General features: G+C 41.1%; 1 protein-coding gene across 4 annotated transcripts in view; it reads right to left on the bottom strand.

Annotated features, from left to right (window-relative positions):
- ARFGEF3 (ARFGEF family member 3) overlaps positions 1-26647 on the bottom strand; it is a 174088-nt gene that overhangs the window by 139112 nt on the left and 8329 nt on the right. For all 4 annotated transcript variants that reach the window (XM_045865618.3, XM_045865620.3, XM_045865619.3 and 1 more), the window contains exon 2: positions 26410-26461. In XM_045865618.3, coding sequence (XP_045721574.1) covers positions 26410-26461 — 52 coding nt within the window. The remainder of the gene's footprint in view (positions 1-26409; positions 26462-26647) is intronic.

Raw genomic sequence — 26647 nt, 5'->3', positions numbered from 1 at the left:
TATGCCAAAAAATTTAAAAATGAAAATGCAATGGAGAATATATATACCATGTCATGGCCCCCCTCTTAAATAAACCATTACATACAATTATAGAATGGGTGGAGGAGAGAGAGAGGCTGGTAAGAAATTCCTCAGAACATATCCAGAATCTCTCACTGCCTTTTGGGAATATAGATGATCTTGTTTTTATTATTATATGTTTCTACATTTAAAAAATTTTCAAGAATATATTACCTTTAGAAATAAAAGGGAAACTAGTCCAGGGAAAAACACCCTTTTATTTTCCTTCAAAGCTTTTGGCCCGGGACCCTGAATGGCCATGTTTCCCGTAACAGCTTTCATCTAATCCTTCCTGAGCTTCTGCTGTGCCAACTTCTCATACTCTGTCAAGTCACCACCCTTCCCTCTTTATCAAAAACTAGGCCATATTCCTGCAATAGTTTCTCTTCTCTTTCCTCTAAGACATTCCTTTACTATCCTTCAAACACTTCCTGAATTCTTTCTTCGCCCTAAAGTCTTTTTGACTGAAAATAGGCTTGCTTATGACCCTAAAATATAATTACCTTAGTCATGTAACCTAAAATAAGTATGCTTAGTTTCATTTTGCTTCTTTCTAGGGCAGGTTAAACTTAAAGTTTAAAATTAAACTTTCAGGCTTAGCATGTAAATATACCAATAGCATGAAACCTGCCTATGGGAATGGTTTTGCCCTGTGCCATAACATGGAACCACATGCATTTTGTTACTTAATGATTTTTTACGATGGAAGTGTTCCAGCTGGCAATCAAGAGGTAGGACTCTGCCCAGAATCTCTCTCATGAAGAGGCAAAAAGCAATAAACCACCAAAACAGAAAGGATTTCTAACTCAAATATTCAAATCTTAGGGAAGAAGAAAAGGTATCTGGACAATACCACAACATAATCTTTTTTATGTGCTGACAACTTTATGCAAACAGGTAGCTACCTCTTGAAAAATAACAATTAATGGTATAAATATCTTTCAGAAAAGTCTATGTAACTACACACAGGTAACTTAAAAAGGCAAAACTAAACTAGTCACATTGAGACAAAACTGTGATTTAGGCTTTATTCAGAACTCACTGGCCTGTTAAAGTTCACAAGTAATATAGATATACACATTTTTAATAATGACTTCTCATCACTTAAATGCCATGATAGTGAAATTATAGGGCTAAAAGTAAAGTAGCATTTTCCTGTTAAATAGAAATTGCCAGTTGTGATGTCAAAATGCCTTAAAAAACCAGTCCATTAGCAGATCAGCACAACTGTCAGAACTAAAATTTGTATTCCTCAATTGTTAATAACGCACTTGTGAAAAGTACATAAGATTCTTAGTAATAAAAGGGTCTTTCTTAAAAAAATAAATATCTAGCCTACTATGTATGTCCAGACTTTGTATGAAAACATAGGCCTATAATGATAAGATAGACAGTTCATGTCCACGTGGAAGCCACAGCCTCAGGAAAGTAACAGACACGGGACAATATAAAAACATAGGTAATAAAGCAATGCACACTTTATTAAGGTATAAACAATCAACTATGAACGTATAACAGGAATAGGAGAGATCCTGTCTAGAAAAATTCAAGTGTCTTCATGGACAAGGTGATATTCATTTGGCCTTGAAATTGGGAGTGTAGTATTGGACTTGGTAAGCCAGGGAAAGAAGTGGGAAAGACATACCCAACTGAGGTTGTAGGTACAAAGGGACAGAGTGGGTTCATTATGACCAGATAAGTCATAGTGGGAAGACTGATGAGAAAGGAGTTTGGCAAGGTAGATTCGAGGCAGCTTTTGAAGGGTCTTTGCATGGTATCCCAGAGAAACTGGCCTTAAGCCAGTTGAAAATGAGGAGCTAATGGAAGATTTTTAATCCAGGGAACAATGTGACCCCAGACGTTTTCTACAAAATGGAACTCTGGCTACAATGTAGGGAATGGATAGACAATCATGGAATAAAATTCTGGAGTCCAACTAATCTGCATCAAATTCAGACTCTGCCAATTATAATCTGTACACTAAGTATTTAACCTCTGCAACTCTCACTTTATATATGGATCTAATATTACCTACATGGAGAAGTATTATAATTATTCGATAAAAAGCTACATTAGAAAAGTTCTTGATTTCCCATTCTAACATTTACAGCACTCCTGAAGATTCCTGGCCCAACCCCCTTCTCTTCCTACCTCTGGCTCAGTCCTACCCCACAAGGGTCTCATGGCATGGGTCTCAGACTACAAACTATGCAAATAGCTGCTGTTTAGTCAGCCCTTGGGCCTAGATATGTAGACATCTATGGCACCATCTATCTGCTTTCTGAAAGATAAAGCCAGGAAAGAGGTCCACATGCAGTTTTTGGAAGGAGGCTCAGCATAGTCTAAATAGGGAATTCTGAAGTCTCAAGTGCCCAGAGCAAGAGCTGAGGGGATGGGGTGGGCTCTGGGTGGGAATGTTCCCTCTACCTTGGAGAGGACAAGAATGGGGCCTCTACAACGTGAGCCCAGAGAAGGGTACCACTTCTCCCAGGACTTAGGGTGGTATGATAGTGTTTAGCATGTTGCACATACTCAACAAATTATTATTTTCACGGTACTTTTTCTCACTGTCACCACTGTCTTGTTACTATAGTTTTGTTGTTGTCGTCATTTTTTTACTGGAGGCAGCAAAGCCTGGAGGAAGACACTACACTGTTATAAGGCCCCAGTGCTAAAAGTACAATGCAGTTAGGCCATATTCAGGAATGGAAAGGAAGAAACGGAACCTAGAGATAGCACAGAAGTGGAGTAGAGAGGACCTACTGAAAGAACAATTTTGAGGATGGAAATGGGAAGAATAATAACTGTATTTTATATATTTTGCGTTTCAGGTTCCTTTGGTGTTGGTAAGTAGAAAACTGGATGTACTGGTTTGGAGCTCAGGAATTAGAAGCTATCCATCTTCCTTCCTTGAAACTTCCAAGGCAAAGTACAAGAAGAAGGATAGCAGAAGGACAGAGCTCAGAAAAATCCCTCCAGCCAGTGAATGAGAAGAAAGGATGCTAGCAAACAAGTCACAGAAGCTGTGATGCATAGAAAGATGGCAGAAGGAAAGCTGTCTTTCAGAGACATGTCCATCAGTACTAGTACCTACCAGTCACTGAGTGCCCGCTCTGTACCAGGCATAAGGACTGGTCATACATATATGATCTCATTTAATTGAGTACTTACAAAACTGATTATTTCCTCATGATCAATGAGCTAACAGACTCGGAGATGGTAAGTACTTTGTCCCATGTCACCCAGCTACTATACAGCATTAGGTCCCATTAGAAGCTTAACCCTACTGTTAAAACAGGAAAAACAAGGAACACTTTGATCATGGCTCTAGAGGAGGAGATGTGGAAAGAAGAAGTGTAAGCCCATCCATCTGAGGAGGCTATGAGCTGGGAACTTTCCCATTATGTTAGAATTCATTTAATCCCCATGAGAACTTGGATGGTGGGCATTATTGAGTTCATTTTTCAGTTCAAGTCATGGAGGCTCCCAAAGTCATGTACCCATTCACAGAACTGGTAAATGGATGAGTCCAGATTCAAATATAAGGACTACGTGACACAAAAGTCTTCTCTCTTTCCTAGCAGCGTGCTACCTCTCCATCATGAGGAAGCAAAAGCTAAAAGCAGAGGAGAAAGGCATCTTCAAGATGGAGACAAGCACAGGCATCCCTGCAAATTAACCAAAGTAATAAAATTTTTTTTATTTTCCATTGACCTACGTTCGCCCCCAAAACAACCCAGCACATGGAAAGCCAGTGCAATAATCTCCACTTTTCTCAGGACAGGTACATCTGAGAACTGGTTCCATCTGAGTGGCACACTCAGATATAAAATGTATAGGCCTATAGGTCACAGAAAATAGAAAAATCTGTATCCTCTATTCTTTTATTGACTTTTTAGCTACAGCAATAAAATTTTCAGCATTAAATTGTCAAATTTAATCCAAGATGTAAAAGCTAAGCATCTGGCTAGTTTGAATACAGGGAAAGGCCAAGAACAATACATTAAAGCTTAATCTCCAGTGTCAAGATAGACTGTACCATTCAAGTCTAACAATCGTTCATCAAAGGCACGCTCAGTGCTTTTAAACCTCATGTCCTCTCTATTTACACATCCATCCATCTTTACAAATGCTACCCTCCTCCATGCTTCTGCTCGACCCTACTTGCATTTCTAGAGCCCCTCCTGGCAGGGTTAGGGCCTCCTCCACCCTATAGGATATTGTAGCTGGTGACACAGGTGGTTAGGGATATTGTTAAATAACTGTGGGGGGAAATGTATTCACCTTTCTTGGCTCACAATCAACTGGTAATGAAGGTGGTGAAAGCTACTAAGCAAGTGAACTGCCTTACTAATATTACAATGGCATACTAAATTTTAAAACTGAGACTATACCTTCAAAGAAGAGGAGCTCTCCAGCATTTTATGCCAATTTTTGATCAATTGTTAGAACAATGAGGGAAATATTAAAGTGATTTTTCCTATGGTACATCAATTGGATGGAATTTTAATAGCCTTCAAAATGTTTTTAAAGAATGCCTAGTGGCACTTGAAAATTGTTTTCAATACTAAGTGAAAGTAGCAAGTTGCAAAACATTACATACCTTGTGACCTAATTTTTATGACATACATTCAAAAGAAAATAAACCAATGTTAAGATTTATTATCTCTAGATGATCTGGCTTTTGCATCCAGCTGTCAAGGGTGGGAGTCCAGACTTTACAAGTTATTACTGATTAACCCTAGGCAAGTCCTAGCTGCTCCATGCCTCAGTGTCCTCATCTATAAAGTATGGATGTAATGAAACCTATGAATAGTTCAAGTAACATGGCATTGTATGTCAAGAATTACATTTTCTAGGCTTTTGAATTTTCTACAGTATGAACATACTTCACAACCTAAAAACATTCATTTTCCCCCCCACAAGTGTGTTGTTTGTGTATTCTCTTACTTTCTAGATAATTTAAAATATGTATATTTCATACTGTAGGACACAAAGGATTCCTTTTAGACACCCTCTCTTATGCCACTCACAAAAATCAACTCAAAATGGATTAAAGACTTAAATGTAAGACCTGAAACCACAAAACTCCTAGAATATAGAAAAAAAGCTCCTTGACATTGGCCTTAGCAACAATTTATTGGATAACAACCAAAAGCACAGACAACAAAAGCAAAAACAAACAACTGGGGCATCAAACTAAAAAGGTTTTTCACAGCAAAGGAAACAATCAACAAAATGAAAATGCAACCTACAGAATGGGAGAAGATATTTGCAAACCATCTACCTGATAGAGGTTAATATCTAAAATATGTAAGAAATGCATATAACTCAATAGCAATAATATAATATTAATAATAATAAATAATCCCATTAAAAATGGGCAAAGAAATGGAAAGGACATTTTTCCAAAGAAGACATGAATTTTCAACAGGTGCATTAAAAGGTTGTTCAAAATCATTAATCATCAGGGAAATGCAAATTCAAAACTACAATGAGACATCACCTCACACCTGTTAGGATGGCTATTTTCAAAAAGACAAGAGATAACAAGGGTTGGCGAGGATCTGGAGTAAAGGGAGCCCTGTGCACTGCTGGTGAGAATGTAAATTGGCACAGCCATTATGAAAAACAGTATGGAGCTTCCTCAAAAAATTAAATATGGAACTACTATATGGCCCAACAATCCCTGGGCATATAACCAAAGGAAATGAAACCGGTATCTCAAAGAAGTATCCGTATTCCTACGTGCGCTGCAGCATTATTCATAATAGCCAAGGTATGGAAACGACCTAAGTGTCCATCAACAGATGAATGGATAAAGCAAATGTGATATGTATCTACCTAGATATCTATATTTATATAGATATCTACATATATATCAGATATACCTAGATACCTGTACTTCAGATACTTAGCATAAATACACAAACACACAATGGAATATTACTCAGCTGTAGAAAGAAGGAAATCCTGCCAATTGTGCAACATGGATGAACCTGAGGACATTATGCTAAGTGAAATAAGCCAGAGTCAGAAAGACAAACACTGCATGATCTCACTTATATGTGGAATCTAAAAAAGTCAAACTCAAAGAGAGTAGAATGGTGGTCGCCAGGGGCTAAAAGGTGGAGGAATAGGGAGATGTTGGTCAAAGGGTACAAACTTTCAATTATAAGATGAATAAATTCTGGGGATGTAATGTACAACATGGTAACAATAGTCAGTAATATTTTATTATATACTTGAAATTTGCTAAGACAGTAGATCTTAAGTGTTCTCATAACACACAAAAATTGTAACTATGGAGGTGATGGATATGTCCATTAACTTGATTGTGGTCATCATTTCACAATGTATACATATCTCAAATCATCACGCTATATACCTTAAATAGATACAAATTTGTTCGTCAATAAAGCTGGGAAAAGAAACTGAATGCCTTTTTATATTTTGAAGTTATAGCCTGTGTCCTATTAAATGCCCCACAGTTCTTTTCCCATAGGCATCAGTAAGGATTTTATTTTTTTATTATGTTATATCACCATACATTACATCATTAGTTTTTGATGTAGTGTTCCATGATCCATTGTTTGCGTATAACACTCAGTGCTCCATGCAGAACGTGCCCTCTTTAATACCCATCACCAGGCTAACCCATCCCCCCACCCCCTCCCCTCTAGAACCCTCAGTTTGTTTTTCAGAGGAAAGGAGGCAATTCTGAGACCTTCAGGCTTTCTAGGGGATTTACAGCTTCATTGGAGCATCTGTGCTCCTGCTGGGCAACCACACTGTTCTTTTTTTTTTTTTTAGTTTTTACTTTATTATTTTTTTATTATTATGTTACGTTAATCACCATACACTACATCATTAGTTTTTGATGTAGTGTTCCATGATTCATTGTTTGAGTAGAACACCAAGTGCTCCATGCAGTACGTGCCCTCTTTAATACCCATCGCCAGGCTAACCCATCCCCCCACCCTCCTCCCTTCTAGAACCCTCAGCTTGTTTTTCAGAGTCCGTAGTCTTTCATGGTTCGTCTCCCCGTCGGTCCCCATAGGCATCAAAAATCACGTTCAGCCATCTGCGTACAAAGATCACGCCCCTTAAGCAATACATTTTGGCAATAAGCATCAGACAGAGAACAATGACGTAAAATTTTACATTCCCACAAATAGCAACTTCTCCCAACAGTCGTGTGTGTGTGTGTGTGTGTGTGTGTGTGTGGTGTTTCAATCACTGAATATCCCAAAAGATTCTGCTCTGTAAGCACTCTCTAAAAACAGGCCTTGGGTGAGAGCCAAAAAGATCGGTTTGGTTCCTTATTAGCCGTCTGCTTTAAACATGTTATAGATTTTATACCTCCCCTTGCCCCACCTGTAGACTCAGCTGGATAAAATCCACATTAATCGGCCACTCAGCAGCCTCAGGTCTGGCACGATCTGATATGCACACAAGACTGTTTCTCGGGATGTATTTAATTTTAAAGGTTGGCACTGGGTCTGCATGCTAACTTAGTTACCCTTCAGCCTGCTAAATGGCCTTAGCGCCCAGTCATCCTGAAAGCGGCTGTGTTTGTAACAATACATCAGCAAGGGGCTGCTCTACTCCACTCTGGGTGGTGTCGAATCTATTACCCACATGACCTTCCTAAATGAAACACGTACTGGACGGAAAACAAATATGCCCCCTATTTTTTTTTTTTATGTACTGAAGAGAAAAAGCAGCAGCGGACTGCTCTCTTAGTGAGATGATTGAAGATCAAGACAGCACACGCTGCCTGAAAACAATCCCAGCCCAGGGCATGAACATGGGACATCAAGGGACTGAAAGCTTGGCCAAACCAGGAGGGCCATGGTGGCGCTCCTCTGCCTCATGGGTGTAAACATGAGTCGGCCGGGTGTTTCTGTCGCCAGCCACAGCCACCAGAGATCACGGAGCGCGAATGGCACACAGCCAGGGGCTACAGGCTTGGCTCTAAATGGCCTACAGCTAAATAGAGTCCTAGTTTGCAAAAGTACATATACGGGTACCCACAAAATCCGGGAAAACAAGCTGAGATCCTGCAGGCTCATAAAGATGTTCACATGGAAGAAAGGGAAATTTGTAGATAAACCCACAGAGTATTCAAGTATTTTAAACACTATAATTAAAATTCTGCTATAATTGTTATTTGTATTGGCAAAATCTCCCTACGTAGAAACCCCTGGCTAAGGAAAGGGGTCTCTCCTTCTCAAAGGTAAAAAAAGGACCCCCATTCATTGTCTAGCCTAATATTGATGGGAGAGGTCCCTACTATGGAAAGCTGAGATTAACACTCTATCCCTGAAACACCTTTCCAGCTACTCAGACAGCTTGTCACTAGGGTGACTCAACACAGTGTTTGCATCACAGTGTTTGTTCTTCCCTGAGTGTCAGAAGGCACCGGGACACTCTCAGTTCCAGCCTGGGGAGGCAAGAACGAGTGGACCAGGCTCAAAATGACCAAGAACCCCGCTGTTGAAAGGCAGGGTTAAATCAACCTTAGAAAAACGTTCATACTCCAATTTGTGGGCACTAGCTGGCTGTCCTTTCTCCCTGGAGACTCCAAGGGACCCGAGATCTCTATGCAGGCTGGGCTCCACCCAGTTGTCCCTGAAAAGTCAAAGCCATCCATGCTGGGGAGCCAGGGTAGCTGGGCCTGCCCAGTGGAAAGTCCAGGGTATCTGGGCAGGAAGGCCCCCTGCTCTGGATTAAGTATAAAGCTATCAGGGAAGATCACAGTGTCAGGGAAGGCAATGGAGTCTGTTAAAAAAACATCGTTGGCTCAACTTGGAAATCGGTGATTTCGTTTTGGCCAACAAATGTCAGGGATAATCCTAAGTATATTACTTTGGTCTCTCGGGTGTGCAATTTCTGTTCACAAGGAAAGCACAGAAGCTTTCTAGACTCCTTTGAAAGGATGGGAAGGATCACCTGAGTAGGGATACGAAAGAGCTTTGAAAGCAAACATTATATGGGAAATAGGAGGGAAGCACAGTGAGAAGAACAGCGGAGCCTAAGGAAACCAGTTCTTGGTCTCTGTACATCTCACTCATCTTATCAGCAGGATGGGGTAGCTCTATCACCTTTTCAAATTCTTGTAGCCTCTGCTTCTTTGAGACGTGTGGCTTGCAGGTTTAGTGGTCTTCTTCTTAGCAACTTGACTGCAACTTTGCTTTTGGCTGACGGCGTGGTCAGCCTCAAGGGGTAAATCAAGATTGGTCTAAGTTGTTCCCGACCATCCTGTTTCCTACTTTTCCCGCCTCCCTTGTGGCTCTTGAAGTACTTTGGCTTTCCTGATGGAAAGGGCAGGACCGGTTTAGTTGGCATTGCCCTTCTGCCTTCCGTGTTGGGTGGGGGCATGCTGACTACAGCTGCAAGGGCCATTTTGCGGTTCAAAAAGCCAAATATAATGGAAGGTCAGCAGTATCCTAGACATACCAGATTGCCTATTACAGGAGAAAAATAAGCCCCACCTTGTTTAAACCATAGTTAGGCTTTCCATTACTTACAGCTGAATGCATTCGTAACTTATATACTACTAAAGCCGATTTCTTTTTTTTTTTTTTTTAAGATTTTATTTATTTGAAAGAGAGATAACGAGAGGGAGCACAAGCAGGGGCGGGGAAAGGGAGAAGCAGGCTCCCCACTGAGCAGGGAGCCCAATGCAGTGCTTGATTCCAGGACACCAGGATCATGACCTGAGCAGAAGGCAGACACTTAACCAACTGATTACAGACACCCCCTAAAACCAATTTTTAGAGAAAAGCCAATATTCAAGTAATCACGTGTGCCTTCTGCCCCAATACATTTCCCAAAGGTGAAAGGGGAAATGAAGGGATAGAAAGGGAAAACAGTAACATATCTAAGTGATGGGTATTCAGCAAATATCCATTGAAGACATAGATTATATGAGTTAAAAGAACAACTTCTAAGTCAAACCTGTATTTGAACCTCTATCTACCCCATATTAGCTGTGTGACTTCAGGCAAATGATTTGATCACTCCAGCCTCAGTTTTCTTATTCAAATATAAATTATATTTGCACTTATTGTACTTACTGTAAAATTTAGTAAGATAATGTATAAAGTCATTAGCACAATGCCTGGCATAGGTCGATGCTTCATACTTGTTCACTTTCAATATTGTGGGGAGGCACACTACACCACGGGTCCGGGAATAAGGATGACAGAGTTTAGAGTCTAGCTGCAGGGAAGCATATGAGTAAATCAGTTATTTGTGGCAGAACAACAAGGCTTTATTATGCACCAGCGTGCCCAGGGTGTGGGAGAGGGTGCCAAAGCCCCATCTCCAGGCTCCCAGACCTTGTAAATGCCACAGATGTAAATGCCCTTTTTATTGCACGGGAGTTACCAAATACTTAATTTAGAATTTCCTTACCCTTATCCTGCAGAAGAAATTAAAAGGTCAGCAAAATGGTCAAAATGCAGCCAGACAACAGGAAAGGGACTCCACCTAGAGATGTTCCAGGCTGCCGCATTGGCCTGGGCTCCCTCTCCCTGGATCCCTGGGGGTCATGTGGATGCCGTTAAAGTGGGTGTATCAGGGAGAACACTTTCAGCTGCAAGTGACAGGAAATCAACTCCCTTACTGGCTTAAACACGGAGGCAGGTTGGCCCCAGTTTTAGGTGATTCAGTGCTCCAATGACACAGCCAAGAACCCAGGTTCTTTCCATTTTTCCGGTGATCTACCCTTTAAGTGTCATCCCCCCCACACACACCCCACCCCACCCCGACCCCCTTCCACCCTCCACTGGTTCCCCTTGCAGCTGCAAAGCAAGCTGTGGCCGTTGGAAGCATCATTTGAAGATGAGAACTTTCAGGGAAGAAAGAACTCCCCCTTCACGAGTCTGAGATAGCATCCCTCTCACATTCCATTCTGATACACCTGCCACAGGGCACGCCCATGGCCAGGCGAGAAAGTCACACCTGCGATGGGGCAGGCTCCTCTGAAGCACAGGGCTGACAATAAAAGCAGATCCTGACACCCAGTCAGGTCCTATCGGTTAAGGTAGGGGGTGAATGGATGTTGGGTAAGCCACCAGAGGTCTCTGTTCTGGGGGAAAATGACGGAAGGCGCAGAGAATTTACACATGCGGACAATTACCTCCTAACCTAGGAAAACTGCTGCTGCATGTCTTCTGGTTCAAAACCAAACCAAACCATTACCTTTAGGCAGGTATGAGGTGCAGTCAGTACTACTGGAAATTTGGATCCACCCCTGCTCCCATAACTCCATGAACAGCCACCCTCATCATGGACTGACAGGAAAGAGGACAGCTAAAAGACATTGCTTGAGTCTAGATGCAAAAATGGAAGAGGAAGACAAGGAGGCATTAGATTTCAGCTTCCTTATTTCAGATGCTAGAATTTATGAAACAACACTTGAATCTGCCATGGTGAAGTTTTGCTGATCGTGCCTGCTCGGGCTCCTTTGTCTCTAGTCCCCAAGAACCAGTTAGGCCTCTCCAGATTGGGAGGAATCAGAATAACACTACTTCAGTTCAGATTCGTATCTGCTCCTTTGTACCTGAAATCTGTTCTTCTATTTGAAATCACACTTTGAAACTCAGCACTGAAGGTGGGGGAAAAACCCAGAAACTTGAATCATGCTGCAAACTGCCAAAACACCAGGAGCCTATTTTATCAGGTGAGGTTTCACTTATGATTTCACCTCCTTACAAAGCATTATAACCTGATTGCTGTGCAGACCTAAAGCTTGGAGCCCAAGGACAGGCCTGGAAAGGGCAGGGTTGGGAGAAGCGCCTAATCCCAGGTAAGAGGAAGCGTTGGTGGCTTTTTGTTTTAATTAATTAATTTGAGAGAGAGAGAGAGAGAGCACGTAAGCAGGGGGACGGACAGAGGGAGAGGCAGAGAATCTCAAGCAGACTCCCCACCCAGCATAGAGCCTGATGCTGAGCGTGGGTGACCCCAACTGCACCGGGTTGGTGAATCTTAAGAATGAAGGATTCGGGGCGCCTGGGTGGCTCAGTCGTTAAGCGTCTGCCTTCGGCTCAGGTCATGATCCCGGGGTCCTGGGATCGAGCCCCGCATCGGGCTCCCTGCTCCGCGGGGAAGCCTGCTTCTCCCTCTCCTACTCCCCCTCCTTGTGTTCCCTCTCTCGCTATGTCTCTCTCTGTCAAATAAATAAATAAAATCTTAAAAAAAAAAAAAAGAATGAAGGATTCAAGATTCTGACATCTAAAATGGGGAAGAGGGGCGCCTGAGTGGCTCAGTCCGTTAAGCATCTGACTCTTGGTTTTGGCTCAGATCATGATCTCAGCGTCGTGAGATCAAGCCCCACGTCAGGCTCTGCACTCAGCAGGGAGTCGGCTTGAAGACTCTCTCTCCCTCTGCCCCTCCCCTACCTCTGCATGCAATCTCTCCCTCTTTCTTCCTTTCTCAAATAAATAATCTTTAAAAATATAAAAAATATATATATAAATAAAATGGGGAAGAAGTGGTTCTCAAAGGGTAACCTAGACGCCCAAAACCCTTTCAGAGGGCCCACAAGCTCAAAAGTATTTTCATTCTCAATCTCTCAGCAGTATATGGTGGACTCTTTCAAAAAAGAATATCCACCATTATCTGAAAAGGCGATTAAGATTCCTTTCCCATTTTAAACCACTTATCTGTATGAGGCAGGATTTTCTTTATCTCCTTCAACCAAAGAAACATATTGGAACAGATTGAATGCAGAAGCAGAGCTGAGATTCCAGCTATTTTCCTTCTACACCGCCACATATTAAAGATTTGCAAAAAATATAAAATTCTTCTTGCTAAATTTTCTTAAAGTAGTTACTTTTCATAAAAAATGTCATTCATATTAACATGTAATAGGTTTCTTGTTACTTTTAATGAATTAATAATTTTTTCTAACTTTCTGTTTTAACTTTTAATGTGGTAAATATTGACAGATACAATTCAATATTTTTCCTGAAAAGCCCTTTGGGGTCCTCAATAACTTTGAAAAGTGTAAAGCATTTTAAGACCAAAGGTTTGAGAACTGCTGCATTGGTGTGACAGATGAATGGACTGGGAAAATGTGGTGCATGCGCACATGATGGGATATTACTCAGCCATGAAAAAGAAGGAAATCCTGCCATTGACAGCAACACAGATGAGCCTTGAGAACATTATGCTAAGTGAAATAAGTCAGAGAAAGACAAATACTGTATGATCTTCCTTAAAAGTTCTCATCATAGACACACACAAAATGGTAGCTATGTGAGAGGATGGATATTAAGTACCCTTATGTGGTAGTCACTTTATAATGTAAACATAAATCAAATCATCCTGTTGTACACCTTAAACTTACACAATGTTATGTCAACTATATCTCAATAAAGCTGGAAACAATATATGCCTGTAACATGGAGGGACCTGCAACAAGCCCTATGGGCTAGAACCTGTTTTCCTGCTCAGATGCTGAGAAGAGAGAAGAGAGGAGGAGGTAAATTGTCTCTTCACCTGGACGGGAGGGGGCATGCAAGCACGCTGAGCCCTTCTTCGGGGAGACTGAGTCTGTCTCTGTGGTCTGTAACAGGGTCTCTGCATCTACTGGTTGGGCAATGATCACAGTCGGGAAACAGAGGCACCATACCACCTTTCAGTGTCCATCTTCAGTTATAGAAGCTGACGGGCAAATTGACCAGCCCAGGGTCCCAACGGTCATACATGGAAGAACCAGGACTTGGACCCAGGACTTACTCTATTACACCACTGCCTGTTTTCTTTCCCCTCAAGTGGTGTGCTCTCGGAGGGGAGATGGTCTGTGTTTTACTCCCAGCCCACAGAATGTGGCTTGCTTGGCTGACTCTGAACCCAGGATGCCTGCCCCCACCTGCTACTGCCTTTCCCACCACAGCCCAGAGCCCCGCACACTGACTTCCTACTACGGATCACAGCTCCAGATGCCTCCAACAGAGATGCTGGCATTCAAGACAGAGCCGCAAGGCATCATCACAAGCAAATACTCATGAAGGCATCCACGGTACAGGGTGCTTGGGTGCACACACTTTAAACTAACAATCACTTTCCTAATCAAATTTGACTTTAAAATTACAGCTATATTTTTACTATGTCTGAGACACATGAGCGCTTTCCTCCCCGCTTTCAGCAAATGTCATGTAACGGGCCCTGTCTTCCACATCCAGCCTTATTTCAGAATAGGAGTTAAAATCTCATAGGGTAAATACAGTCACCCTCCCCAGGTCAACCCAGGTGGCCTCTGTGTTCAGCCCCTCCCTGCCAACCCCAGCTGGACACAGTTTCCTGGCTTCTTCTCTACCAACAGACTCTGAAATAAACATACAAAACCCCTTTTGTCTTTGAAAGATTTTTCTCCCAGCTGGTAAATACAGAAAAACAAAATGAGGCTTACAAAATAAAGCAAGCGATGGGGAAGTTACAGTTTCAGAGAGAGAAAGAAAAAAAAATCTTTAAAATACAACAGTTCTCTCCGGACTTCATTAAATTAAAAGTTAGCCCAGGTCTGCTCCCACTCAGAATGTGATCTATACTGGATGTGTTTGTTTGGTTTAGGCCTAACTCGGTAAAAATCAGGCCTATGCTAAATCTCCTCTCAGGAATTCTGCAAGCTCGCTCATCGTAACCCTCCCTAAAAAAAAAAAAAAAAAAAAAGACCACCTTAGCTGCTGCTTAGCTTCTTCCTCACTCAGGTGAGCAGAAGCTCAGAGAGGTAAGGGTCAGTTGATTCCATAATTACTCAGGCCTCCCTAGTGGGTACTCAACATCAATTCCAGACCAGAGTCTTTTATCTTAAGGTCTCCTTCTGCCTTACAAAGAGGAAAAGTCAATTTAGGTCATTTCCTCGCAAAGTTCTGTATACACACTAATCTCAACAGTTCTAATAATTCACCGCTCTTCCCTCAGCCTGAATATATGACACCCTCTCTTTTAAAAGCTCTAGCTCCTTGGAAATTGCGTTTAAAGTGGTTTCAGTACCAGGTGATCTTAACCCTACTCCTACGTTTGTAAGTTGCTCTCATGAATGAGCAGTGGCTAAATACAGATTTCCCAAGAGGTCTTTTCAATGCTGGTGCTTCATCAAATAATCTAACTGCATGAAATTTAGTATTCTATATCTCAGCTTTTCACAGAAGTCACAAAGAAGAAATAATAAACCTCTGTGATGGATCAATACTGGTGGGGGGAATACCCCATAGTGGGTTAAGACAGTAAAGTCTAGAGACCAGCAGTCCTGACATTGCCCTAGGCTGGCTTGAGGAGTGTGGCCGGCTACATGGGCTCTCCAAACCTCAGTGGTTCCCCTGCCTCACGGAAGGGCTGTCAGGATGGAGACCAGGATGCACAGGAGAGGCCCTGTCACCTAAGAAATGTTTTCAAAATGTTAACTTGTCTTCTTAAGTGTCCCAAAATTAGTTGATAAAATATGAATCAGAAGATTATCAAGCACGCTATGAGGCATCATATTAACAGAGTACTGGACTATGAGCAGGTAAAGGAGATCTCCTGTGTCAAAGTTACTGAACTTCACTTGAAAAAGACACACCAGGGTATTATTGCATAATTACATAATTGTACTGATTTATACAGTTCAACTACACATAAATATGCAGTAAAATGAAAACAGAAAAAATATAAACTATTTAATAAGTGAAGATGTCCAAAGAAACTAAATATGATTTTAGTCTTTGCACCATGCCTTCCCCAGGAGGAAAAAAAAAAGCTCTACAGTGTGAACAAGAGAGATACAAACAACTCACTGAACCATTTATATCACAGAATCGATAAGCTGCAGTCCCTACCCATCTCTTGGAATCCACGGTTATAACCCATCAATAGAAACAATTTCTCAGAGGCATATTTGAAATAAAGTAGGAAATTTGGACCTAAATTGCCTGTAAGGCACAGTTTAATTATAGAAACTAAACACAGAATAAAAAGCCTACCTTCATTCCATTCAAAAAGAATAAAGAGGCTTAAGAAAGAAAATTCATGATTGGATTGTTATATTTTTTTCAAAATGGAGTTTTATGTTTCCTTCCAACATTTCCCTTTAGAACTAAGGGCTATAAAAGACATCAACCACGTGTCATAAAGGAATGATGAGTGGCCATGGCTATTCTTGAACATTAATATCTTGCTCACATCCCAAAATATCAGTCAAGCCCAATATTCCCTGCATCCTAGTTTGGGTGGGTTATGCACTTCTTTAATTGACTGATCATTTAAAAGTGCTTTTAGGTCAGGGGCTATTAACAAGGAGAAGCTTTATAATTGAGAGCTACTTGTAGGGCTTCCTTATCAAAGGGAATAGAACAAGAAAACCATTAGTACTTGCCTATAGGCTGGCAGATAACAGAGAAGCAGCTGTTTGTAAGCTGGGAAATAGTATGGTATTGTTACTTATGCTATGTTACAAGGTGACAGGAATACCCTTTGTCTTCCCTAGCAGCAGGAAAAGGAAAAAGAGAAATTAGATCTTTGAGGCACCTTGATTTGGAACATGGATTTCAGCATCCCCACTGCTAAAGGCTTCATTCTTCTTGCCAGTGGGTTTTTGTGGCCAAAACGGAAATGTCATTCTGCTCACCTGTTTAGGGCAAGCCTGATCTCAGGAAGATGGAACATCAAGTCAACTCCAGGGCAAGTCCTTGTTCACTTAAATGGTCCCTATCTACCTCCAGCAAGGTTGACAGAGTCTCCCTCCTTTCTTTCATGACTCACTGAGATAAAGATAAAGATATAGAGAAATTCAATTTCTCTATAATTGAAAATGAGCCAGGCTTAGATTAACCAAAGGGTCTTAAACATCTTATTCTTTTTATTACTATCATTTTCCTATTGCAGAACCAGCAAAAGATCTACAGAGCCAAAATTGACTTACATTTGCCTACCTCTGCAAAGGGAGGTCAGCTGTACTCAGGAAGAAAGGCAGAAACCAGAAAGAAATAAGACCTCAAGATGAGCTTAAATCCATGAGAAGCACAGATGCTTGCAATTCACCTGGAATAATGTGGAAGCCTCATTAGATGCACCTGTCTGGTGCTTATGCTAACAGCCTCCATTCAGTTAGCACAGCTGAAGACAGGACCTGGGAATTGTACAGAAGCATCCTTTGCTTCCTCCTCTTGACCGCAGGAGCTAGTAAGGGGAGCCCAACACTTCTCCGTGATACAAGAAAGGCAGAAACAACAACGCTGAGATTGAAACGGTCTGTCAAAAACCACTATTGGGCGCCTGGGTGGCTCAGTCGTTAAGCGTCTGCCTTCGGCTGAGGTCATGATCCCAGGGTCCTGGGATCGAGTCCCACACTGGGCTCCCTGCTCGGCAGGAAACCTGCTTCTCCCTCTCCCACTCCCCCTGCTTGTGTTCCTGCTCTCGCTCTTTCTCTCGCTGTCAAATAAATAAATAAAAATCTTAAAAAAAAAAAAACCCACTATTGAGGTATTTGCTACTCTCATCCATTTTAAATCACAGTCTTTCCCAGTTTATGTGAATATGTTTATTTCAATGAAAAATTTTAAATTTTGCACATCTTGTAGATGTTGCTCCAGGGTTCAAAGCATTGAACTGAAACACTAAAACAGATAAAAGCAGCAGAAAAGCAATTACAATACAACCATATAAAGATGGATGGAACTGGAGGAGATATGCTAAGTGAAATAAGTCAAATAGAGAAAGACAATTATATGGTTTCACTTATTTGTGGAACATAAGGAATAGCATGGAGGACATTAGGAGAAGGAAGGAAGGGGAAAATGAAGGGGGGGAAATCAGAGGGGAAGAAGAACCATGAGAGACTATGGACTCTGAGAAACAAACTGAGGGTTTTAGAGGGGAGGGGGTGGGGGGATGGGTTAGCCTGGCGATGGGTATTAAGGAGGGCACGTACTGCATGAAGCACTGGGTGTTATATGCAAATAATGAATCATGGAACACTGCATCAAAAACTAATGATGTAATGTATGGTGACTAACAACATAAAAAAATTATAAAAAAATAAAATAGGGTTATACTACACAAAAGAAAAACAAAAACAAAACAAAACAAAACAAAAACACCATACAAAGAGTGGGAAACTACTGTGGAAGGTTATCTCAAAGCATAAATGCTGACGAATGTGCTCCCATCCTGCATGAAAGATCAGTAGGTCCCCCAATCAAGATAGGGATGAACGTGCCAGCATCTGAGCTGAAAAAAGAATGTGGACCATGCAGAAGGCTGGGCAGAGGCTTGGGAGGGGAGCGGGGGGAGGAGTGGTGTGGGGGACACAGACAAGGAAATGGGAAGAAGTGCTGTTAGCATCTTTCTGGGAACAACTGGCAGGAGAAAAGCAATTAGGCTGAGGCTGGCTCTGAACAACTACAGAGAAAGTAAGCAAAAGGCAGCTGGGCCGTGGCTGGAGCCATGTCTGGGATTGTTCCCAAAGGGGCGCTGAGAAATGCCAACAAGAGGTTCACTGCCAATGGCTGCCTTTTAACAAGACAGCTCGAGGATTCCCTTGACATTTTTATCTCATCCATACCACTCCTGTTGTAAATAACCTGGGCTAAGTGAAGGGGCAATTCCTGGGTTGGAGCAGGATGGGGGCGAAGGTTCTTTAGTTCTTTAGAACAGAAATACTCCAAGTGGAATTCATGTTAGGAGTGTGGGAGAGGAGGCAGCTTGCCTCTTCCAGGTGGGCCAATGAGAACCGGAACCCTTGCATAATCAATGTCCTTTGGCACAGAACATTAATCAGGGTCCCAATAACTACACCAACTCCTAACCCCTGATCTAATACACATTAGGCTAGTCAGGGCTTTGGTTGAGGAGAGAGTGAGAAATCTAAGACTATACTAGGTGAGGTCAATGGATTGGGCACTGGGTTTCTGGTCCTACTCTTTGGGACCTCCCCCTTTCAGTCAGTGAGATGTGAGAAGTCCTATTGCCAAAGCTGAGATTCCATTCTGGCATGGATTCTTCCAAACACTATGTTTTCTAAGAATCTAGGAGATGAGGCACAGGTTCCCTGGGATAGGCAGTGCAGTTTGGAGAAGGAGTTTCATCCTGCAAACATTTACAGAGCACCAAAGAGGATAAAAAGATGAGTAATTTGGGCACCTGGGTGGCTCAGTTAAACATCTGCCTTCGGCTCAAGTCATGATCCCAGGGCTCTGGGATCAAGTCCCTCCTTAGATTCCCTGCTCAGCGGGGGTCTGCTTCTCCCTCTACCCTTCCCCCCTGCTCATGATCTCTCTCTCTTACTCTCAAATAAATAAAATCTTAAAAAGATGAATAATTTATATATATGAACTTCCTTGAGGAGAGGGTCTCAGAACAGAACCCCTAGACAACTGCCAACCTGATGGATAAGCACCATGAGAGATTTATGCAGAGTATAGTGAGGGCACAGCGGAGAGAAGAATCTCTTTTAGCGAACACAGCTCAGTCTTCAAGGATAAGCAGGATGATGAAGTGGGAAAGGCTGCATGTTATGAGACACTCCGTGGACAATCTTGATGAAAAGAGCAGCTCAGAAAATACCCCCCTCGTGTTTTAATGCCCCATTTAGGGGAGTTTGGGACTGGTAACCAAACACTGCAGACGTGCCACTTGGGTCTAAGCTTTGGCATGAGGAAGGAAGATGATTTCGAACAGCATGCTTTATTTCAACTTCTGAGATGGGCCCAGGAGGGAGGAGGAATGGGGGCTGGGAAATGCCTTCGGTAAAACACTAGTACACGTGGGACAGGGTATCCCAGAAGTGGGGTCTTACTAATCACAGCCTTCATCATGGGAAAGAGCTTGTTTCCCTGATGGTGCATGCCACTGAGGTTCCGCTCAAGGCAGGACGGAAACCAAGGTCCTTAGTAAAAAACAGTCTGTGGAATCTGGAGGGGGCAGAATAAAGCTTGACTTGAACGTGAATGACCCCAGCAGCCATGAGAACTTTCTGAGAGCACAGGGAGTACAAGGCTGGAACTCAGGTGATGTGACTGAGGCATTGGTCTTGGGCACAAAATTTTAGGGAGTATTTAAAAAGTCAGCAAGATAAATAATATTTTAATGCCACACTTTTTTGTTTGAATTCCAGTATAATTAACAGGATTATATTAGTTTCAGGTGTACAATGCAGTGATTCAATGCTTGTCGTAAGTGCCTCTCTTAATCCCCATCACCTACGTCACCCATCCCCCCTACCTCCCCTCTCGTAACCATCAGTTTGTTCTCTGTAGTTAAGAGTCAGGTTTTTTGTTTGTCTCTTTTTGTTCATTTATTTTGTTTCTTAAATTCCACATGAGTGAAATCATATGGTATTTGTCTTTCTCTGATTTTGCTTAGCATTATATCATCTAGATCCATCCATGTTGTTGCAAATGGCAAGATTTCATTCTTTTTCATGGCTGAGTGATATCCCATTGTATACATATATACCATATCTTCTCTATCCATTCATCTTTTGATGGACACGTGTGTTGTTTCCATAGTTTGACTATCATAAATAATGCTGTGATAAACATAGGGGTACACAGATCTTTTTGAATTAGTGATTTCATATTCTTTGGGTAAATACCCAGTAGTGGAATTACTGGATCATATGGGGTAATTCTACTTAATTTTTTGAGGAGACTCCATACTATTTTCCACAGTGGCTGCCCCAGTTTGCATTCCTGCCAATAGGGCACAAGGGTTCCTTTTTCTCAACGTCCTCACCAACACTCGTCTCTCATGTTTTTGATTTTAGCCATTCTGACGGGTGTGAGGTGTTTTAATGCCACATTTTAAAAACTCAAAATGAATGCCAAAATTCCATGATGAAGCAAATACCAAACTTTAAATAAAGACAAGATCTGACCCTGTACTTGCCTGACTTCGCCTCACTCATCCCACTAGTCCCAGTCGAAGGCGAGTGAACCTCTTGGAAATCTGACAGGAAAGACAGAGTAGCATGACAGAGAGCCAGGCAGCTCAACTATGACAGCAAACTGGTAGTGGCCTAAGGTCTCTGGGCCTTCGCACGGGGTGAAAAGCATCCTTCTTACAGATTTATGTAGAGCTATGTGAGGATATCCAGTATCCAGATCCACAGTCACCAAAATTTGTAGTTTCAAATCCACTGGAGAAGGCAGCAGGCAAGCCATTCTGGCCCAGATGCCAGCAGAGAGACTGACCACACCCAACCAAGACTCAGAAGCAGAAGAACACTGCAAAACTCCATTAGACAGGGAAGAACATTTTTGGGGAATGTGCCAGCAGATCAAGAATGATCTGGAAGAGGCAGTGACTGCATACAACAAGGGTCCACAGAAGAGCCCTTGTCTTTTTCACAATTAGAGTTGGATATAATATAAACCCTTCAACATTTCTGAGAGAAAGATGATCAGACAGAACCAGGTATCATCATAACCAAGCCATCACAAGGACAGTGGGGCATGGAGGGGGATGGCCGATGAATCAATTTGCAAGAAGCTAAATATTCCAGAAGTTGTGGTTAAGTCCAGGTGGGCTTAAGCCAGCTGCTCCTTGCCAAGCAAGGCTGGTGACAGCTTCACAAAACACAGACATCAGCCCTGAGTATTCATAACAAAAACGACCACAGCCCTGAAGATTCCAGAAATGACCAGGTTATTTTGGTTCTATCATTTGATTCCCAAACCACAGGGAAAAAGCAGGGAGGTAGAGGGGGTGAGAGGATAAAGTAGAAAAATGTCCGAGAACAGAAAACATTTCAGGTCATTAACTACTAATACTTCTTGACCAGTAGCTTCCTGGTCTTATTTATCACTTGGTTGAAAAACCCGTGGCTAACAACAGATGAAGTCAATGACTATTCGTGCTCACCTGACTTGGTCAGAGATGTTTCACCAAGTCTGTCACAATTAGGGAGCACCCTCAGTTGCCTTCTGCTTGTGAAACAAGTAGGATATGGAAATGATAACCCCAATCAAAGGAAGAGCCTGAGCTATCGATGACCTCCTTCTTGAGTCTAGGGATACTGCGATGGCCCACTCATTCACGGGTTTTCAACCCTGGGAAGACATGGAAGGCCTGAAGTTTAAGAAGGAAAAGAGGAGCAAAGGCTGTGAGGGGACAGGCTCCTCATGGTGGAAGGTAAGGACTCTTAAACTCACTGCCAAGCTCAAGAGCAAGACTTAGGGCAAGAAGGTAGAATGACTTTCATGTAACTCTCTACTAACAAATTCAGAAATATTTCACAGGACAGGATCCCTGGACCTTCCTCCATCGCTGACATGGAATCTCACCGGCATTCTGCATGAATCCCTACCCTGGTGCTACAGAGGCTCACTTACCAACCATGAGAGTGGACCTTTGCTTGCTGAAAGCCTGGGGTAGAACAGGCAATGCCTCCGACCACTCCTTATCTTCACCTCAAATGTTTTACCGTGGGGTTCTCCCCTGCAATGCCCTACGCATGGCTCAGCCCAGTCACTACAATGACGAAAATCTTTCATGTGATATCTGGTCTACTTCAGTTCGTACAAGAAGTCCACGGAGCAATCAGTGGTAAAAGAAAAGCAGAAGATAATGCAACCACAGGTCTCTCAAGATTTCAGTTTTTTTCTGATCTGAGTTATCATTATTAGTGTACACAATTGAGCAAAACAATGTATTTATCAGAATGTTAATATATTTAACGTAAAAGGCAATCAGTCAGGGGCAAAAGAAAAATTAAGAAAAACAGCACAGCAAAAGTATTTGAGATTTGAATTATTCCCTATTGCCCTTTCTGAAACAACAAAAAATCTGTAAATAATCACTTCTAAGCGATTATCAGAAATGGAAACTGAATCTGAGTACAAAATCAGGAGAATGCAAGACATAGTTAATGAATCTGGTTTCTGTCTCATGTAGTACATAGAAGTGTAATTGAAGAAAAATAATTAAAATATAATTGAAGAAAAATAATTAACATATCCAAACTCTTTCTTGGGTACAGATATTTACAATGACTAGATTTTTTGTTGTTTTTTTTTTTGAGCAGGTACTCAAACAATAGAAAGATGCCCTGGTAAACACAGTAACTGGACAGAGTTAAGTACTCTCTGGGTTTAAAAGTTCCTAGCAGCAGAATCAAAGAATTAGAGGAAGACTGACTTCAAAACAGAGAGAAAAGCCCATTACAGTATAACTCATTATATCACTTCTTTTACAATAAAGAGAAAAAATAACTCAGATAAATATTGATTCAAGAGCTCTTTTTGTTCTAATTATGGCTTATTCCCATTCCCTAAAAGAGGCATGAAAAGCCTCCCAACTATTGTGAATCATGGTCAAACTGAAACCTCCTTAAATGTATAAAATTCTACCATAAATTTACAGTGGCTACCACAAAACACTGTTTTCCAGCTATGCATGTCTTTATTCTCCTCCCTCTGAATATAAAACCTTTGAGAGCAATGCTCCCATCTGCTTTATCTCATTCATACAGTTTAATTCTCTCTACAAAGATGTTTGATAGACCTCACTGCACACCAGAACACAATACACATATACAAGATGACCTCACCAGCTCTTTCTCATTAGGATAAACACTCCAAATTATCTGCTAACAGGGGTGAAGACATGAAATGACACCGATATATATCCATCCACAGCTCCTGATCCAGCATCCTTCCCACCAGTTTGGTGACCCCTCTTCTATAGGTGGTACAAGATGGCAAGCTGGCTCTGGGGAAATCTCAAGGCCATGGGTGAAAGGAAAGCTAAATGGCATGGCTAAATGGGGACCAGCCATGTTTAGGCCCCATTAACACTGCATTCTCTAACTCATCTGTCCACCCCCCTCAACACACACACCAAGAGTTGGAAAATGCCAGTTGTCTTTTGATGAACGTTCTTAACCAGGAGGTTCCTCCAGTATCATTGCCAGCTTCTCACCCCTAACACTATAGGCAGAACTTTCATCACAGACCCAGAACCACAAGAAGCCCAGCCGTCAGGTTCAACAACCTTCTGGATTAGGAACTAGGCTTTAAGGCACCGTTACTAAACGTTTTTTTGTTCAAACAGCCACTAAGAAAACGTTAAAGTTCTGTTTTTCACGTATTTTAAATTGACATTTACATTTCTTCATCATGATTTTAATTAATGGAAAAGGTTATGACTCTGGCATATTGGAAATACTACAATTTCTAATTAAAACATATCAGTTATTTAAATGTATCTAATGAAATCTAAATTCCACACCAATTTGAAAATCACCTTCACCCAACAAAAAAATGTATGAGCAAACTCTTCTTTAACAGTAAAAAATGCTACATTGTTCTCTTTTCTCCTCGAACTTATATTTCCATTCTACTTCCCCAAATTAATTTTCTCTCAATATAATGTTTTAACTCTTGAGAGGCTTTCATTAATCTCCCTACTCTATTCCTGTGTAACAAAAGGTGTATAAAGTGATTTTTAAAAAATTTCATGTGGCCATAAGGCTTAAAAGTGTTCAATTTTCTTCTGGTTTGAAGTGTGACTACTAATGGAACCAACTGATCCAAACAGCATTAATGAATATTTAAAAGAATGTTAATGTAGTTAACATGGAAAGTATAATTTTATTTTCTTATTTTATTTTTATCTGTTTCTTTAGAAATGCATTTCTAAAGAAACAAATAAGCCTTGTTTATTTTTCTCCTCAATTACTTCATATACCCATGGATGAAGTATTCCTTATTGTTATAATAAGGTGGGAATTTAACATCATTTCCATACCTTTTCACTTTCCTAGATGTAAGCAGTAAGAACCCTTATTTATATAAACAAGAGAATGAAGGAGACTTATCATCAAAACATCTTTTTGTCTATTATCTTATAATTAGATTAGGTCCTCCTTCAATTTTGTTGAAAGCCAAGAAGTAAAAACTAATTTACAAAAAGATGTGTGGTCTGATCATTATATTCGTCCCCTTTACCAACACAGACACTAGCATTTTCATAGTCCTTTGTTGGTGGGACAAGACTTTTGCACCCCAGGACAACATACCACACACAGTAAGATTCAGAATGGGATGGGTAATAGTGGTGCTTTCCTTGTTTAAGAAGAAGAGGGACTATAATAGGTAAGATAGAAAAAGAGATGTAGCAAAATCAGTTTTCAGAAAGAGTACCTATAGACAATGGGGACCATAAAATCATCTCCCTTAAACCATCTATACCTTCATATGTCTTGGAGAGTCTTCATGTTCTCCTGTGAGCATGGATACTCTAGCTGGGATACTGCCCTCCCCCCAGGCAAGAGTGTTATTGCCAGGCATTCTGTCCATTTAGCTTTATACACATAAAAGTACATTCGGTTTGATTAATACATGAATTTCCTTACAGTATATCAGCTTGCAGCAGATACTATAGGAGAGGCAATAAATTTTTTAAAAACTCAGGATCATAATTCTTGTTCATTCTACTTGTAGAAATGAAAAACACCTAATAAATCATAATATCCTGACAGTACAGAACTTTCTTCAACAAAAGACTGTAAGTTCAACATTTTTAATAATGTCAAAAAAATGTGGAAATCATCCAAGTGTTTAATAATAAAAGTTACTAAATAAACATTACAGCAGCCATATAATGGAAGAATATATAATATTTTAATTCGAAGAACATATATTGACATTAGAAAATGTTCTTCTTATGATGTGGCCTGAAACAATAAGCAGGAAACAAACATAAATAAAATTCACATTAATTTGTAAAAATGTGTATATGTAGGAAAAAGTCTGTTAAGAAAATCTGTTAAACGGTTTTCAGTGGTTATCCTTAGGTGGTGTAATTATGGACAACTTTCTTATTTGTTCTTTCCAAATGTCCCACACAGGGCATTTCTCTCATGATAAAGGGGGATGGGGAATGGTGAAGGGGAAACAGGCTCACTATCTCCAGGCTGTTGTATATGGCTATAGAGTTTGTGAGAGATGGTGTCTAGCCAAGGGACCAGTGGGAGTTTAAATCCACCCCACAGGGTGTAGGACTGCTTCTTCCCAGCAGGGGCGCCATTTCCTAGTCTGCAGTAGAAGATCTTGTCATCTGTCTACACTCTCTTAGGTTTTGGTCATTTCTCTCCTTGACCAATTTTATACTTTCACCTTATTCTTCAGCTGCTTTCTTTGGATAACTGACTTCACTCATTCCACGGATGCCTAGAAATCATTGCAGTCAGGTTCCCATCATGCTAACCTCATGAACTATCCCAGTTCATGGATTTAAAAAGAGCGTTCGGTCAACAAGTAAAATGCTATATGCCAATGAGGTTATCTGGGCCTTCAGGAAAACACAGGGGGTGATTTTTACTCCCACTATATTTTACAACTCCAGTCTCCTTACCTTAGCAAGTGTGGAGGGATCTTGACAATGGTATCCACACCACCCAGGGTTTCTGCAGAAGGAAAATTCCAAAGTTAAAAATAAATATGTATAGACTGAGAATCTGCAGATAAATTTCCGTTAGTTTCTTTTTTCCCTGGAGATTCCTATAATTATAAATTAGTCAGTTCTCATTTATCTGCATGCAAGTCACTCATACTTAAAAATCCTCCCTTGATAGCTCAAAAGACTTCCTTGG

The sequence above is a fragment of the Mirounga angustirostris genome, unplaced genomic scaffold, assembly GCF_029215605.1.
Source record: "Mirounga angustirostris isolate CCGP_5_RB_7025 unplaced genomic scaffold, mMirAng1.0.hap1 SCAF_8, whole genome shotgun sequence".
Lineage (NCBI taxonomy): Eukaryota > Metazoa > Chordata > Mammalia > Carnivora > Phocidae > Mirounga > Mirounga angustirostris.
This window is presented reverse-complemented; position numbering and strand designations above follow the sequence as displayed.